Source organism: Erpetoichthys calabaricus, chromosome 2 (assembly GCF_900747795.2).
Source record: "Erpetoichthys calabaricus chromosome 2, fErpCal1.3, whole genome shotgun sequence".
NCBI classification, from domain to species: domain Eukaryota; kingdom Metazoa; phylum Chordata; class Cladistia; order Polypteriformes; family Polypteridae; genus Erpetoichthys; species Erpetoichthys calabaricus.
The window spans coordinates 223,965,131-223,984,333 of record NC_041395.2 but is presented as its reverse complement, the minus strand read 5'-3'; the positions used below and the strand labels follow the sequence as shown (position 1 = coordinate 223,984,333).

The 19,203-nt window shown below is 37.8% G+C and overlaps 1 protein-coding gene across 3 annotated transcripts in view; it reads right to left on the bottom strand.

The window, feature by feature from the left end:
- Positions 1-19,203, bottom strand: part of cdh23 (cadherin-related 23) — a 1,336,251-nt gene that overhangs the window by 106,383 nt on the left and 1,210,665 nt on the right. For all 3 annotated transcript variants that reach the window (XM_051923904.1, XM_051923901.1, XM_051923902.1), the window contains exon 39: positions 736-916. In XM_051923904.1, coding sequence (XP_051779864.1) covers positions 736-916 — 181 coding nt within the window. The remainder of the gene's footprint in view (positions 1-735; positions 917-19,203) is intronic.

The window sequence follows — 19,203 nt, the reverse complement described above, 5'->3', positions numbered from 1 at the left end:
TACCCCAGTGTACAAAGGAAGGTCCATAAAGACATGAGTGGCCTACATGGAGCCCTGACCTAAACCCTACTGAACACCTTTGGGATGAACTGGAACACTGATTCTGAGCAGCGTCTTCTCATCCAACATCAGCATGTGACTTTACAACTGCTCTTTTGTCTAAATGGCTACTAATTCTTACAGAAACACATAATTCTTGTGGAAAGCCTTCCCGGAAGAGTAGGAGCTGTTATAGCTACAAAAAGGGGAGCAACTCTACAGTAATGGCTGTAGTTATGGAATAGGATGTCCACCTAGCTCATTTGGTGTGATAGCCATGTGTGTGCAAACCTTTTGTCATATAATGCTTCTAATAGCACCTTTCTGCAGCAGATTATTTATACTTCTATTTCTGTGGCACTTTTACAAAGGTACTAAGTACAAAGGAAGTGCAAAGTTTATAGTCAATTGCAAGTAACAGCCATTGGCTGAGTACAAGAAGTTTAGTACTACAGTTGGCACAAAGATTATAGTAGAAAACAGTAAACTATCAACAAAAAGCTCTTGGAGATCCTAAACACAGTTTGGCATTTGAGAACTGAAATCGTGTACCAATATGCCTGAAATGATACTCCAGTAAAGCAATTTTAATTGCAATTGATTTAAAGTGTTTTCCATGGAATAAACCCACTCTGCATCAATAAGATGTTAAAAGAGAGATTTCATGCTGAGCAAAAGGACTCAGGAACTACTTACTTTGGGGGTCTCCTGCCATAATGCTGTACTCAACCTGTCCGTTCAGACCTGAGTCGTTATCCACTGCTTTTACAGTCCACACCCTGGGACCAGGTTGTCCTTCTGTGATATCAAATGTGCCCTCAAACAAATGAGGGAAAGTTGGGGTCACATCATTCACATCCAAGACATTGATGATTACCTGGAAAAGAAACACGGGTGGGAATTGGTCAGATTTGCAAGACACAGCTTAGAGCTACTGGCCACAATGTTGTACTGATAAGGCACCAAGGTGGTCATGAACAAAAGCCAGAATTACATAAAAATTAATCTGCATTTCTGTGGAAAAGATCTTTATACTATAATAAATATTTGTTAAAAGGAATATTGATTTGCTCAGGCACTGCTGACTCAGTGTAAACTGAACTAACAATAAGCTACAGTACAAACCACAGAGGTGTGTCACTTAAGGAACGTCTGAATCAGCGAAAAGAGTTCTGTGGTGTTGTGATTTTATCAGCTCACTCATAAAGAGCCAATTTAGAATTGAAAATTAAACTAACTCACAAATGTTTAAGGTGTGGCAGGAAAACGTGAGGAAAAAACACACAGGCATGAGCGGAATGTGAAAAATCTACAGCGACAATGACTGAGCGGGGATTCAAACCCCATCTCCAACCACTAACAACTGTGCTTCTTTCCCACCCAAATGACTTATTGTGTATGTTGTGTCTTAGTAAATAATATTTGTAGTTAATATTGCTTCTATCGGGAAATACAGATGGCTTTCAAATTGTCTGTTTTTTGTCTCTACCAAGAGTGAGTATTCTGCCTATCTGACAAAAAACTATGATTTCAACTATGATGATTAAATTGCTGCTCCTATAGCAAATTTGCATGTGACACGAATAATTCTGTGGATGACTTAAACCTGCATTACCTTCGTATGTTGTATTTTTCTCAAATTTAAATTATAATATTGCTTCACAGGAGCTCACTCTACCTAGCATTGGGGACATCTGTGTGGTCTGGAGTGGTCTTTGGATGCACTGTTTGACATTTCAAATTCTCCCAAGCAGAGATCAATGTGTTGCTGGCAATGAAGCTGTTGTTTCAACTTACTCACTCTAAAGACTCTGACTTGTCATTTCAGTGACTTGAAGTATCATGCAATAAAGATGATTTCATTATTCAGACAAATAGACACAGAACTTTCCGTTAGTCTTCTCTTTGCTGCATTAGACAGAGGCACAACGTCTTATATGTAAAGCACAAAATTACCATTGAGCAAACTCTGTGCCAACCTCATACAGTGGATTCAGAAAATAAACTGCTCAAAAATATTAAAGGAACACTTTGAAAACACATGAGATCTCAATGGGAGAAAGGATGCCACATCGTTCGATGGAAATGAAACTTATCAACCTACAGAGGGCTGAATTCAAAGACACCCCGAAAATCAAATTGAAAAAATGATGCGGCAGGCTGATCCATTTTGCAGAAATTTCACTACAGCAACTCAAAATCGTACTCAGTAGTTTGTATGGCCCCCTCATTCTTGTATGCATGCCTAGCAACATCAGGGAATGCTCCTAATGAGACAACGGATGGTGTCCTGGGGGATCTCCTCCCAGATCTGCACCAGGGCATCACCGAGCTCCTGGACAGTATGAGGTGCAACCTGGTGGTGTTGGATGGACCGAAACATAATGTCCCAGAGATGTTCTATTGGATTTAGGTCAGGTGAGTGTGGGGGCCAGTCAATGGTATCAATTCCTTCATCCTCCAGGAACTGTCTGCATACTCTCGCCACATGTGGCTGGGCACCAGGAGGAACCCAGGATCTACTGCACCCGCATAGGGTCTGACAATGGGTCCAAGGATTTCATCCTGATACCTAATGACAATCAAGGTGCTGTTGTCTAGCCTGTAGAGGTTTGTGCGTCCCTCCATGGATATGCCTCCCCAGACCATTGCTGACCTACAATCAAACCGGTCATGCTGAACAATGTTACAGGCAGCATAACGTTCTCCATGGCTTCTCCAGACTCTTTCACGTCTGTCACATGTCCTCAGGGTGAACCTGCTGTCATCTGTGAAAAGCACAGGGCGCCAGTGGTGGACCTGCCAATTCTGGTATTGTATGGCAAATGCCAATTGAACTCCATGGTGCCGGGCAGTGAACACAGGGCCGCCTAGAGGATGTTGGGCCCTCAGGCCACCCTCATGAGGTCTGTTTCTGATTGTTTGGTCAGAGACATTCACACCAGTGACCTGCTGGAGGTCATTTTTTAGGGCTCTGGCAGTGCTCATCCTGTTCCTCCTTGCCCAAAGGAGCAGATACCAGTTCTGCTGATGGGTTAAGGACCTTCTACAGCCCTGTCCAGCTCTCCTAGAGTAACTTCCTGTCTCCTGGAACCTCCTCCATGCCCTTGAGACTGTGTTGGGAGACACAGCAAACCTTCTGGCAATGGCACGTATTGATATGCCATCCTGGAGAAGTTGGACTACCTGTGCCACCTCTGTAGGGTCCAGGATAGGTCCAGCATACCTATTGCCTCATGCTACCAGTAGTGACACAGACCGAAGCCAAATGCAAAACTAGTGAAAAAACAGTCCGAAAAGATGAGGATGGAAAAATGTCAGTGGCCTCAACCTGTTAAACCATTCCTGTTTTGGGGGTCGTCTCATTGTTGCCCCTCTAGTGCACCTGTTGTTAATTTCATTAACATCAAAGCAGCTGAAACTGATTGACAACCCCCTTTGCTACTTAAATGACCAGAGTCCCAGAAGTTTCATTGACTTGATGCTATACTCTGATTAAAAAGTCTTCCTTTAATTTTTTTGAGCAGTGTATTTAGACCTCATCATTTTCTGCACATTTTATCGTGTTGTAGATTTAATTTCAAAAGGATAAATATGTCAGTTCTGCCTGCCAATCTACTCTCTGTCCTGGACACCAAGCATGGACTTGCGTCCCAGCCAGAATGGTTTAAGGTACCTTATCCAGCCTGGAGGCCAGTTTAATGGAAGGATGGAAGGAACCCAGAACCATTTGCTCCCCTAGTCCAACTGGTGGCAGCACAGCACCTCTCTAGTGGGTCTCCCATATACACTCCCGCAGGGCTTCATGGAAATTGGAGTTCCAATGGGCATCCTTCTGGGGTCTTGTGGGACCCACCAAAGGGAGAGGTGGAGAGGAGGTTTCCCTCTTTTAGGGAGGTTTATTGATTATAAAAAGATTATTGTTTGTATTTTGTGCTTGTGTGATGTTTGACAGAAGCCTATGAGAGCTGTTTATGAAAAATAAAATATTTATTTGAACCTGGCACCTGTGTTTATTTTGGTGTATTTGGGGCTTGGGGCACAGATGCGCCTTTACTGGTGAGAACTCAATAACCCATAATGACAAATTTATTAAAAATCAAAAACTGAAATCTTTCATTCAAATAAATTTTAATGCCCTTTGCTGTTGTACTCCAAGTTCTGGTCAGGTGCACCCTGTTCAGTTTAATATTCTTGGGGTGTATCTAGAACTTTATTCTTGGACTTTATGATTGAACATAGTTTAGAAAAGCACACACCTCTGTATATAAGGACCCACAATTCACAGAAATTATCAGACCAAAAACCAGGTCATGAAGTTCAAGAAACCGCCACAATAAAATTGCAGTGATACATAGATCAGGGCAAGGGTACAAAACAATTTCTAAAGCTTTGAGTGTTTCCAGGAGCTCAGTGGCCTCAGTAATTGAAAAGTGGAGGAAGTTTGGAACCTCAGGACTCTTGCTAGATTTGGCCATCTGGCCAAACTGAATAACCAAACTAGAGTTTCAGAAGTCCTCTGGTAAGATGAGATAATCCGTTGAAAGGATAAACATCTAGGCAGCACACCATCAATCAAAAATGTATGGTAGAGTAGCTAACTCCCATTTGGAGCTTGCCAAATCAACAGGACTCTGAGAACGTGTGGAAAAAGATGATCTGGTTTGATGAGACAAAAACTGAACTCTGTGGTTATAACTCTAAGCACCATGTCTGATAAAAACCAGGCATTGCTCATCATCTTCCTAATACCATTCCTATGATAAAGCATGGTGGTGGCAGCATCATACTATGTTTCTCAGTGGCAAGGACAGGGATACTGGTTGGTAAGAGCAGATTGATAGGTGAAAATGCCAAATTTATCCATTTAAAATTGAGTCTACAACACAATGAAGTGTGCAGAAAGTTATGGGGGGTCTGAATACTTTACACATCCAGTATAAATTCTGGCAAACTTTACATTGGATTTACAGGTATCCAAACCACTATGGTAAAACCTTGGGTCCAGGTACATTATTGAATTTGGTATTTTTCAGATGTCGGAATGGTGCATAGGTCAAGTTTTGGATATAACCCTATGGGTAGTCTGTGTGTTTCCCACAGGTACAGGTAAGAAGATATCCATTCCCCTGAGCACATGGGTAAGTACAGTAGATGCTCACTTTCCGCAAGCACAGTCAGGTTTGGGAATAAACCTCCATCGTGCAAGTGGGTCTTATGTCTGTGATTTATGTTTCATGAGTGGAAAATTAAACTATTAGACCCTTCAAATAAATATGCTTTCAGTATCCTAATATGAAATATGAGGGGTACACAATATCTTCATTCTTTCAAGGGACTTTTAAGTATTTTTTTAAAGGGAAGGCATGCTTCTGAAAATGGAACAGGGACATGACTGCTACTCTCCCATTTAGAACCAAGTACTGGAGGCTTTGTGATAAGATGATGTTTTTCCAAGGAAAGCATTTAACTACACATGTACGATTAGTTTAATACTGTTTATGGTAAAAGAAATGTATTGCTTTTGGGCTTGATATCCCAGAATGCTCTGCAGAACCATGTCTGTGATATTGACTTTCAAATCCAGTTTTCTGGATATTCCGTTAACACTGCTTTTAGTAGTTGTTTTAACAGTTCCCACTTTAATAAATCTGTTCTACTGAAGATTTCAATGGGCCCACCATTGCCAAGTGATGTTGCATTGTGCATGCGTACTGGTGATACGGGTTAAAGAAAAGAAGACATAATTCAAAAACTGCTAGGTGTAGTAGCTTTCTGTTGGTTGCTATTACGGCTATGTTCAAACTTCTACCAAAAAACAAATAAATGGTAAGTGTTTATAGTAAAGGGATCTGTCTACTTGCCACAATATTATACCAATAATGTTTTCAAATGTCTTAAATTTGTTATACTTTAAAGCAGTGTTTCTTAAACTATGTTTCTTGGATTCCTATGATTCCATGAAAACTTAAAGGAGCCCTATGAGCCATCAGTCATAATCCCTTATATCAGCGGTAGCTACTGGAAAAATTAACAGTAATCAACAAATGGACAGAATTTGACACCACATACTTACATCTCTTGTTGCACTGATCTGCACTCACCCAAACCAGAAAGCAGAGGTCCTGCTGTCTGTCATGATAGCTACTAAACGTCTCTGTTATGTGATGAATGCAGTGTTGCACTCATCGCCAGGCATCCAGTTGTGTGCATTAACTAAATGCATTCATATTACGGTGGTTATTTTTTATTTTTTATTACCAATACGATTTAACAACTCAGGTTAGATTCTTTTAATTATTATATGTGGTTGTTTATTGGCATTTGTGAGGTCACATTTTTGAAAAGACTTTGAGTTGATCTAAGAGAATACTTATATTCCTATCAAAGAAAAACTGTTACCTTATGCAATTTTTAAAAGATACAGATTGAAACATGAAGTTATGTTACCCTGCAGACATACTTCAATTTTTAAAAAGTTTAACTTGTGTCTTCAGGAAACGCATAACACAATATTCAATAGTTATAATAAAATAGAGGACCCAAAGAAGACCATTAAAGTTTGGATACAAAGAACTGAACACAACTTCTTCAATGACTTCAAAACTTAACTGGCCAAATGAATGAGGCAGAAAAGAGAAATGAAGATTATAATATTAACCAACTAAAACTTACTGGGATCAATCATTAAAAAAATGTGTTTAGTTAAATTTCTTAAAAGTCAGAATTTAAAGAAAAGATTTTATGGGGATCAATTTAATTTAGTGAACAAATAAAGAATGATCTATTTATGAATAAAAAAGATTTGTTGACTGATCTTTCCTTATATATTATACTAAAAAATTTGAAAACTAGTTTACTTCTTGAAAAATTTTAGGTAAAAAAATTATAGTTAATGTGGACTTATAAGCAAGTAAGCAATTAAAGTCCTACTTCAGTTTGCTTTTACATGTTTACATGGAAGACTATTGTCAACTGTCACAAAAACTAAATTTGAAAACCTACATTAATGCTATCTTTAACAAACCTTACACCAAACATTGATGATTTGTGTCATACATTGGCAGCACAAATTTCACATTTAAATTTAGTATGCTTGAAACATCAAATTGATTTTATTTATTTTTTCATAAATGTATCCTGTATATGCATATACTTATAAATATTTTCTTGATTCAAATATCTTTCACATAACTGATTATTTTGTAATACCTTTTTTTTACTGTTTCCACAGATCAAACTTTTTTTTGTTTTTGGCTTTATATTATACTAGCTGTGTAAGCCCGTGCTTTACAAAGCACAGGGTCCTAGAAACTATTGAAATCATCAGAAAAAAAACTTAAATGTAGAGATGTCAGGTAATTGAAAGGAACTACTCTGGGCGTCTCTCTCCTCGTTTGGCCGACATGCTCACCTCGCTTGTGCATTAGTGGCGAGAGGAAAAGTAAAAGTGAAACTGTTTTGCCGTTGTCAGCGGCTAAGCGACATTCTCTTCCTTCTGAGGTTTTGTTTTGCTGACGTGCTGGCCTTGCTTGTGTTATTAGCAGTGAATCGAGTTTTCTGTTTCCTTGGAGGCAGAGCCCTTACCCCGACTCCACCTCTCACTTCCAGGCCAGAGAGACACACACACTTCTATGCATATACATTTATATATAAGATTAGAGTATACACAGTACTAAGACAACACATTTCAGGAGATCATCATTGAGAAAGCAAAACTAAGGTGATAAAATTATTCAGGTGTATTCTGCAAGTGACACCATGATGTAAAAAGTGCATCATTTCGCTATATGTATTCACCTTAGTCTGCACAAAGACAAAAGCACGGGCTGCTAGGTGTGTTCATGCCACCTGGCATAAATAAAAGAATGAGAAAAGCTGTTTTTTTAGGCGCTTTCATATCAGACTTTCAAAGTTGTGCGTACCTAAAACTGAACTTTATTGGGACAGCTTAGCTATTAGCTAAACAAACTGGCTTGATGAAATGAACGGTCTCTTCTTGTTTGTCAGATTTCTTCTGTTATGATGTACTCAATTAGATTCTGTAGCAAAGTTAAGCCACGATGCAAAAATCAATCAAAAATATCAGTGTCAAGAACCCTGTTAGTTTCAGTTTTTGTCTGGAAAACAATGACTTCCCTGAATCCAAGCATGCTTACTTGCTAAATAACAATTGTTATTATATGATGTCTGGGACAGAATACTGTAAGTATAAAAGGGGGCCAGTGCCTAGAGCTGGGTCTTGACATCTTATACTGGCTGATTAACACAGACTGCTGTTCACACCTTTTTATTTTGTTCTCTGACTTAAAAGTTGCAATTTACCAGTGTTTGTTTTGAACATTTCTTCATTCAACTACAATCCAAGATTTTGTCTAAAATAAACTGAGAGCTGCACACACAGTCCACCTTTGTATGCCACCAAAGATACTTGCAGCAATCAGATGTACCTAAACGGTTGAAGACATAATTGTTGTGTAATGCTTTCTGGCAGACAAGGTCATCGACAAGGCAGAGCAAACTGCATTATACCATGCACTGTATTTTAAAATTATCATTATAATACATTTGGGTGACTCCTTTATCTAAGATGATTCACAATATCAGGATGCATTACAATGCTTTATGCATATTTATATCACTTGTTTAGAGTCACAGTGTGACATCCTTAGGCTTTAAAGGCTTTAGCCTATTGACAGATGGACACCACTGTCTTCCTCTTCCAGAAACTGTAACCAAATGTTTAAACATAGGATTTACAGGTAGAATCGTCGGCCAAGATATCTGTCTGGAAAAACTGCAGTGGTTCAGTCAGTAGGTGCAGCTCAAGTTTTAAGTAGAAAAGAACCAACGATACTTTCTACAGTGAGATATTCTGAAAATCTAGCAGCTTGTAGTTGGTTCTTTTCTTAATATTTTTGAGGCTTCAAATTCCAGTAGAAGGAACTAAGCAGCATAGAAGATTTAGTTCTTCAAAGGAAGGCCTTTTTAAGGTCATAAAAAATCTGAGATGGGGACCATTCTTTGCAATAATAGACCCACACATTTTTTCAGCACAAATGTAGGTCTGACTTTGATATGCCTATGAGGAAATGGTTACAGCACATTTTCTGCTTCATTTTTTTCAGAGAAATAGGTTTTAATCACAATATGTAAATTCTGATTCAGAGGATGTGACTAACACTGCAATACAGCATTAGGGTTTCATGGCTTTTCATAGTTATTATTTTCTGACTAGGGTCCTCAAACTGTTTTTTTTTGATTGCTGGAAATTGTACTGCTCTCACTAGGGTATCTTTGTAAATGTAACTTATGGTTGTCATTCCAAAACAAATGGTTAAAAGAAAAGGTAAAATGTTGTTTGCATCAGGATAATCAAAGCAAATTTTCCAAAAAATGTCTTCCAAAGGAATTTCTTGTTTCAGATATGAATTGCCAGTTTGATCCTTACATCTGACTTTATGTACGGTATCTGAAGTGAAAGACTTACTCCAAAATTTATGAATGGTATGGATTGAGGGGTATAATTTACAACACAGTTTTCTACTTTTGGAGGCATGTGTGTCTTTGCTATTGCTATAATTTGTTATAGTAAATAATATATTGTTATATATTGACCTAATTATTTTAAACGACTGTGCTTCTATGTTCACTTTCCTAATAATCAAATACATCTATCTGTTACGGGTTCACAGTATGTAGTCCAAATTATTCTGGATTTATGTTGGACTGGACAGGTATAATATTATCAATAAAAGTGTAGTTATTTTTTTAAATTATTTATTCAAGTAAAGAATCATGGAGTGTTGAAACCTAATGCAGCAGCATTGGCAATAAGGCAGGAACCAGAGATTAATAGAGGATGAGTCTTGCACTTTTCGTTTCAATTACCAGTTACCCAGAGAAGCCTAATGGGTGTATTCAGAGAATTCATGTTTGCTTTTGCTTGGACCGAAGGTTCAATGAGTTGCACTCTGACATCTACAACAAACTGCTTGTAGTATACATGAAAGCATCCAGATGAGTGCTGGCCTGACCTCATAATCATGACATAAGCTGTGTGAACTCTTTTGCATGCATAGCTTTGATTCTGTTTTCAATGAACTCCAGCCTCCACTTTTCTCCAAAAGAAATCCAGTGCTTAGGAAAGAAGTAGTGAACTATTATATGCTGACTAAAACTTTAACAGTAATTAAAAAATGGCAATTTAGAATGAGTTATTCTATAGGAAGTGATGGACGCACATAGAAGGTAGTGGAGGAAATGTCTTTCTAAAGCTACTTATCAGTCCAGAATTTATTATTAGGATTGGAACTGGTTGTCTTCACTGCTTAATGAGAATTTATGAAAACATTGCAGTAGTTAGCAGTGCTAATTCACAGCTCCATGGACCAGGGCTGCATTCTCAGCTTAGGCAGTTTGAAGAATTCTGCATGTTTAGTTTTTTTTTCTGGGTACTGTGAGTTCCTGACAATTCTCCAAATATTGTCCAATGGTATAATTTATGACTATTAATTGTCCAGCTGTTCAAATTCAAGTTTAGATTACTTTCATCATGTACGGAGTACAATGAAATTTTTACTTGCATGTTTAACCAACATGCAGCATGTCACCATTCTCCAGTGTCATGATCAATAAGTACTACAAGCTACTTGTGGATTCTATAACTTTACATAATTTTGACTCACCCTATATAGATATAGATATACAGTATATAGATATATAAATATATATATATATACACATATACTGTATATACAGTATATATATATATATATATATACACATATATATTTTCTTATATAATACACTACCGTGGCTGTCCATTTGTCCGTCCAGGATTTTAAATCACCTGTAGCTCACAAAACGTTTAACCTATTGACCTGAACGTTAGCATGCAGTCTGCCGTTACTGGTATATATATATATATATATATATATATATATATATATATATATATATACATTTGTGAGTGTGTATATACGTGTGTGTGTGTATAGTATAGTGTTAGTGTAGGGCTGTGTCAGTGTTCATCTCCAAAGGGAAAAAAAAGTTAAAGGTTATTTCCATGCTGAGAAGAAAAGAAGGTAAAAGAATATTTTGACTGTGTGACCTTTATAAGGTGTGTAACTGAGGAGGAAAGAGCTGGTAACAAATATATGAAGGGGAAGCAGGGCAAATGAAAGAAGAAAAAGGGAGAGTAGAGAAAAAAAAGCTGCCATTAGAAAAGCCAAAGAGAGAGAGAGAGAGAGACTACTATGTTAGTTGGTCATTGAAAGTTGGAGAAATATGTGATCCCAGGCTGAGAACGACTTTAGCTTTATCTGTTGTTGTTTGAAAAGTGTCTTTGAAGAACTGTGAAAGAGCACAAACAGAGAGATCAGTATAAAGGTGATCAAGGGATGTGAAGTGTTCTAAAATAGAGTCTGTAAGGTATTTGAATGTGCTCCCTGAAATGCTCTCCTCTGCACATGCTTTGGCTTTCTACCTCTTTATCAGTTTTTGGGATCACCATTAACCTTTATAGGTACAGGATATAGTTGGTGTAACAGGAGATTGTTCACCATTGCTTAATGAAGTGTCTACTGTGATAGCTTACACTACACTACTTGCCTAATCTGCCTACAGTAGTGCAATGGCAAAATTATGTCTTGTATGTTACTGCAAATCTGAGAAAAACTGAATATTTAAATTAAGAGTAATACATTTAAAAATCTTTCAGTATATGGCAGACTTTCATTAATGATGTTCTCAAAGTTACCATTGAATGAGCTGAACAGCTGTAAGCCTGTCATCATTCAACCATTACTAAGTAATTTCTTGTTACTGTCTCTCCTTTGATGTTGAAAGGGGATATGAGTAAGATTATAAGTTAGAACACTCATATACAGTATGACTATGTCTGGCTTAATTCTTTGCATTTTGTGTGGATACTTTAAAACATTACAAGTTATTTTTCATGCTTTTTTCCAAATGACACTAAGCAAAGCCATTTAACTCAAATTCCCAGTAAGGACCTAACACTACAATAGCACACAATCAAATGACTTTATTCGGTCAGATGAAGCACTTAAAGACTAGTGGATGTACATAGTTTTACAGTGTCTTCCTGCTACACAAATAAATGTACTGATGAAACTGAAAAGAAGAAGTGCACTTATTAGCACCATCTAACTTATTGTGAGTTAGAGGAAATTATTCTATGTGGACCACTGGTCTTGTTATTTTTGACTTTTGGTAAAGTTATTTTCATTATCAGCTGCAGTAGATGCCAGAAGCATTTGGCATTTATGATATTTTGAGCTCTTCTTCATTTTAAACAAACATAACTGAGATTCTTTGCAACTAAACTCTGACATATGGGTTAGTATTTGGGGGTCCACATTAATGACAAGTTGGTCTGCTCTTGGAACACAGGGGAACTATGTAACAAAGGGCAGAGCAGGCTCTTCTTCCTTAGGAGACTGTGTTCCTTTAATGTTGGAAGTGACATCCTTCACATCTTCTACAACTCCATGATGGCCAGTGTATGGTATACCGGGCCTGTAACATCACTTCAAGAAAGGCCCACTGAATCAGCAAGTTAATTAAAAGGTCAAGCTCAGTTATGGGACTTACTCTGGACTGCCTGGAGGTAGTAGAAAAGGAGAGAATTAAAACAAAGCTGAGTGCTAGTATGAACAATGCTACACATCCTCTCTCTGACACACTAACACTGAGGACTTTCAGCCAGCGAATTATTCAGCAGAGACTTTACTGGGGCTCCATTATACCAACAGCAATACGTCTACATAATGCCTCAGTGTGACTGTGACTGCTAAGACAGAGGTTTTCTTTCTTTTTAATTTTCTTCTTTGTTCAGACCAAAGTGTGTGTGTATATTTATCTATTTACTTACTTACCTATCAACCTATTTATGCATTTATTCATTTGAAGAGCTTCTGTAAAAAGTCAGCTTTCCCCCTGGGGAAAATAAAGTTCTATTTAACTTGGTAAAATTTCTATCTATCTATCTATCTATCTATCTATCTATCTATCTATCTATCTATCTATCTATCTATCTATCTATCTATCTATCTATCTATCTATCTATCTATCTATCTATCTATCTATCTATCTATGATTATAAAGAAAACAATTAAGTTCTTTTTACCTCAACATTACAAGAGACCCCAATCAAGGTGATGTGGTTTATGTGGGTGGAATAAAGGGAAGAATCAAAAATGACACCAAGATTCCTTGCATCAGAAGAAGGTCTGATGAGATCACCGTCAAGAGTGACTGAAAAGGACCTCATTTTCTTAAGTAGCGCTCTAGTGCCAATTTGCAGGAGTTCAGTTTTGTTGCAGTTTAATTTTAAAGAGTTCTGCTCCATCCAGGTTTTAATTTCACTAAGGCAAGTTATGTGCTGAGAAAGCTCTGATGAAGTTTCACTTTTAACATTGAAATAGAGTTGAGTGTCATCTGCATAAAAATGATAACCCAGTCCAAAGCTACGAATAATATGGCTAAGGGGAAGCATATAAATACAGAAGAGAAGAGGGCCGAGGACAGAGCCTTGAGGAACTCCTTGTATGACTGGCGCTGAGCTGGATCTGCTGTTTCCAAGACTAACAAACTCTTGCCTATCAGTCAGATAGGACTTGAACCACTGGAGGGCAGCGCGAGAGATACCCAGCATGTTCTCCATTCTGGACAGTAGAATGTCATGTCTGACAGTGTCAAATGCTGCACTGAGGTCTAATAGAATTAATATGCTGGTTTGACCAGAGTCTGCTGCCATAAGCAAATCATTGGTTACCCAAAGAAGAGCAGTTTTACAGCTGTGCTGCGCCCTGAAATCAGACTGAAAGGGTTTCATCAAATTATTAGAGGAATGATTAAGGCATTAAGGCATGATTAAGTTATGAGCTGACTTTAAACTGAACGCAGATTCTATTCTTGAGCTGATATGATAACATGCAGTGAATACACTTGACGTATAGTTTTCATCCTCTTTCTCTGTACGTTTAGCATTTGTTTACTCAGAGGTTGATGCGCTTGCTGCTTCCTGAGCAGCTCTTCTTTTCTCCACTCTAGCGACCCGCTTCTTCTCTTCTTTCGTCAGCATCTTTTTGCGTTAAAACTGATTAAGTCAGATTTTGTGTTGCAATTACTTAGTACGTTTTTCTTCATTTTTCACTTAAGGTGTCACTTAAGTCTTCAATCTGCCTCAAGAATGATTTAAGATATTAAGCGATAGGGGAAGTGACGGCGACGGTGGTAGGGATGAGAACGGCACCCGTATGCATGCGCCACGTGGCCGCTATGCTATATGCTGCTGAGAGTTGATTCTACAATAAAAGAGTAATAAAAACATCACTCCAAAAGCGGACAGTAGAGGTAATGTAGTATATGTGTACCTAATTTCAGGTCAATAGGTCAAACGGTTTGCGAGCTACAGGTGATTTAAAATCCTAGACAGAAAAACGGACAGCCACAATAGCATGTTATACAAGAGGACTGATTGAATTACTAAATAAAATTCATTTTGAAATTAGTGTTTGTGTTTAGTGTTTCACTTTGAAATGGGTGTTTTGACAAATGACTAAGAAGATACGGTGGCCCCAGTCTAGTACTAGAGTATAGTCACTCTTTTAAAAAGAGTTTGCTTCCTAATTGTATCCAAATTCTGACAATACTGAATACTGAAGAGAAGTTTTAGTATCATATTTACTTGTCTACTCATTTGTAAGAAACGTTTCTTAATGAGTGGAAGACTGAAATTGATAGTAAAGTTATAACTCCCTTTAGCATTCAGACTTGTTTGCACTCCTCATTGCTAATCATTAATATTTGGGTACAATTCACTGAGGAAACTCAACAGAAAAAGGTAAATTAAAAATGCCAAAAGAAATATATGCACATAAAGCTATCACAAATAATATGAATACGAGGGACTTTCAAAAAGTTTCTGCACTTTTATATTTTTGTTGAAAACAGTGACGGCAGGAGGAGTAGTAATTGAGCATTAAAAAGTTGGTATGACGCTGGGAAAATTGCTTTGCAAATGAAGGTGACTATGTAGAAAAGTAGTGTAATTTGTTTTTGAAATTCTTAATAAATAGAGTTAAGGAAAAAGTGCGGAAACTTTTTGAATGTTCCTCATAATACAAATATTTATGAATTTCATTCATCAGTCAAAAGTTTGGTTGGAATAAAAACCCACAGCCACGGTGGAAATTAAGATGAAAATTAATGTTGCAGTATCAGTGCTGATGAATTATTTTAAAAGTGCATACAGAAATCATATGTCTGATACAGTTCTTCTCATTTACAAGTTGTGTTACTGTCATTTGTGTGTGAACCAAGGTTATTATAGTTTTGCCTTTTTATATTAGTTTTTATTTCTATATTTTTTCTGACCTTACTTGGAAATTCAGTTTAGTTTTAGTTTCCTTCATCATGTATTTTTAGTTTTAGTTTTGTTTTTATTTCACAAAGACATTTCTGTTTTATTTTTATATATATTAGTTTCAGTTTTAGTTTTAGTAATTATGGCATGGAGCGCCTACAGAGTTAGTTTTGTGTCACAATCAGACAGAACTGTACATTTAACAGATTTGGATACGAGTTTAATGTTAGTGGAAGCTTACTACACTACATGGTTTACTATCTGGTTTTGTTTTTGTCTAATAAAAACAAGCATAATTAAAACTAGACACTGAATATGAACAATTTTACACAATTTTATAATTTTTAAAATATTTTCTCATGAAAATCACAGGGGCTTAGGAAGAACATGGCTCTTAGACTTGAATGAGTATGCAGAACCCACCTAGCTGTATTGAGGGAAACAAAGAACAACAAGCATGTAGTGTCAAGGTTAGGGGCAGTGAGTCTTGAATAGACCACCATAAAGGACAGTAAACCCATAATGAGCAGAGCAAGAGCAGGTAATAGGAGTACGGACCGGCATAAAACAACAGAGACAGAGTCTGAAATTAAGAACAACATATACATTACCTAAACCTGTTTATCCAGAGTAGGACTGCAGGAAATCTGGAGTCTACCCCAGCAGGCTTGTATGCGAGGCAGGAAAAATCCCTAGTGCGCAATATGTATGATAAGGCTGATGTTAAGAGCAAAAAGAATTGTTTATTATTTCAACTGTCTATTTTGAGAGAGAGAGAAAAACATTGAAAAAAGGGAGACAAATATTTTAAAATATAATTCTGCTAATAGAGTACTTTCACAATATCAGGTATTTTGAGTTGTGAATAGGAACTAAAAAAGATAAATTAATAAATCTGGAACAAATACAAAAACCCATTAGTATGTTTAGTTTTTCATCACTTGTCAGACTCTCTACCTTTGTTTGTATTGCTTCGTTGTTAAACGATGTTTTTAAAGCAAAAGTGATTGGTCAGCAACAATATGCTGATCTTGTATGATGACCTAGTCAGTCTCTCGATCAGTGCTGTTTTATTTTCAAAAACCGGAAGTGCTCTCCCCTTGACTTTCTTGTATACTCAGATATGGGGATGGATGTTTGAGGAGTAAACCACAAGACAATGATTATATTTTTATATTATGTACATTAAGGAACCATCAACAACAAATCCAATTAATAATATATTGAACAATTATTATAAAAGTAAAGTTGAATAAATCGGACTCTGCAGCTGTATAAATAATAAAAAAAAAAAATCGAGTATGTATTTAGATAAAGTACCACTTCCGGGTGATGGATATGGCCCAAAAGTTAATACAGATCTGTAATGGTGGTGTAACAGCCACATGCCGAATTTCATCCATCTATCTAGTTGCGTTTTTGAGTTATAGTGTTTATACACACACACAATTCCAAACAACAGTATTGTTGGACACTGGTTAGTCTATAATGTCAAGATTCATCAAAATATCGAGGTCGAATTTTTTCATGATTACTGTACTTTCTCTATACTTTGTATATAACAAAGTAAAAACGATTTCTCCTGTGTGAAGTGGCAGGTGAATTGCTGTCAACAAAAAGCAGACACCTGGGAAATAAACTGAAATGTTACTCACTCGTGATTTTTCTGTCCATATGGTAAACTTTTTGTTGACCAGCACATTCTGATTTCAGCCGTTCGAATTACATCTTCATATACAATAAGTGCAAAGAAAGGCGGCACGCAAATCGCTTTCTATTTCACACGCTTTACGCACCTGCACTCAGCTTGCTCTGTCACCGCAAATGCTGTGTGAACAGCCGCCGTCCTTCACCAGCCTTCGTTCACTGGATGAATACGTGCGGGCGGCTTGTGGTGGATGACTTTCTGTTTTAGAGTTAAAACTTACAAGGGTTAAAGACTAACGGCAAGAATATTCATTCAAAAACGAAAACTAAAAATATTTTAGTAAATTATTATTTTATTTCAGTTAGTCTTTCCAGCAACTTTAATAGTTTCGTTTAGTTTTAGTTTTTCATTTAGGTTTTGTTAATTATTTTATTTCAGTTTACGAAAATGTTTTTTTAATAATAGTTGCAGTTTTGATTTTAGTTTTCGTTAACTATAATAACCTTGGTGTGAACAAGTAAAATTAACATTATGCAGTCTTTTAATTATCTTATGTAAACTGGTAGTTCACCCTTGTTTCTTTAACCATAAATTAATTAGTGTAACCTGGAGATATTTGAGGTTATTACCAGAGTTTGTTCTGCCTCCTTGTGAGTGCAAGGAAAAACCTTTGCAAAACTTTATATCCTTCAAAGTTTAGCTGTGCCTTGATATACTAACAATGGGATTAATGTACAGGACACAAGACAAGATGCACTCTTGGGATGAATCTAGGTAAAGTTCAACTTCTGTATGGACATTTTAGTTCCAGTAAGAACTGTACGCTGCTATGCTAACAACAAGCCATGGATTACAAGTGACATCAAGGGCCTTTTGAACCAGAAGAAAAGGGCTTTTAAAAGCGGTGATCAGCATGAGCTCAGGTGCGTGCAGAAGGAACTCTGAGTCCAGCTCAGGGCAGCGAAGGAGCAGTACAGGAGAAAGCTGGAGCAGAAGTTGCAGAATAACAGCATGAAGGAAGTGTGGGATGGGATGAAGATCATCACTGAATGCAGCTCAAAGCGGGGTGCCACCATCGAGAGAGATGTGAAGAGAGCAAACCAAATGAACAACTTCTTTAACAGGTTTGACCACCCTAACCCACTCTCACTCTCACCTCAGAGTACTGCACCCTCCACACATCCTCCTGCTGATACCAGCATAGGAGAGACATCCCCACCCATAATTACAACAGCGCAGGTGAGCAGAGAGCTGAGGAGACTTCGTGCCAGCAAAGCAGCGGGTCCAGATGGAGTATCGCCACGACTGCTGAAGTTCTGCGCATTGGAGCTGGGGAGTCCTCTACAGCGCATCTTCAACCTGAGCCTGGAATAGGTGAGAGTCCCAAGGCTTTGGAAAACATCTTGCATCACCCCAGTCCCAAAGGTATCACGTCCTAGTGAGCTGAATGACTTCCGGCCTGTTGCTCTGACATCACATGTGATGAAGACCATGGAGAGGCTGCTGCTTCACCACCTGAGGCCACAGGTTCAACACACCCTCGGCCCTCTGCAGTTTGCATATCAGGAGAAGGTGGGAGCGGAGGATGCCATCATCTATATACTACACCGATCCCTCTCCCACTTGGACAGAGGCAGTGGTGCTGTAAGAATTATGTTTCTAGACTTCTCTAGCTCCTTCAACACAATCCAACCTCTGCTCCTTAGGGACAAGCTGACAGAGATGGGAGTAGATTCATACCTAGTGGCATGGATCGTGGACTATCTTAAAGACAGACCTCAGTATGTGCGTCTTGGGAACTGCACGTCTGACATTGTGGTCAGCAACACAGGAGTGCCACAGGGGACTGTACTTTCTCCGGTCCTGTTCAGCCTATATACATCGGACTTCCAATACAACTTGGAGTCCTGCCACGTGCAAAAGTTCGCTGACGACACTACTATCGTGGGCTGCATCAGGAGTGGGCAGGAGGAGGAGTATAGGGACCTAATTAATGACTTTGTTAAATGGTGAGACTCAAAACGTTAACATTATACAAAGTTACTGTCTGTTTTTACCTGCATTATTATCAATCTTTAATTTAATATTGTTTTTTTTGTATCAGTATGCTGCTGCTGGAGAA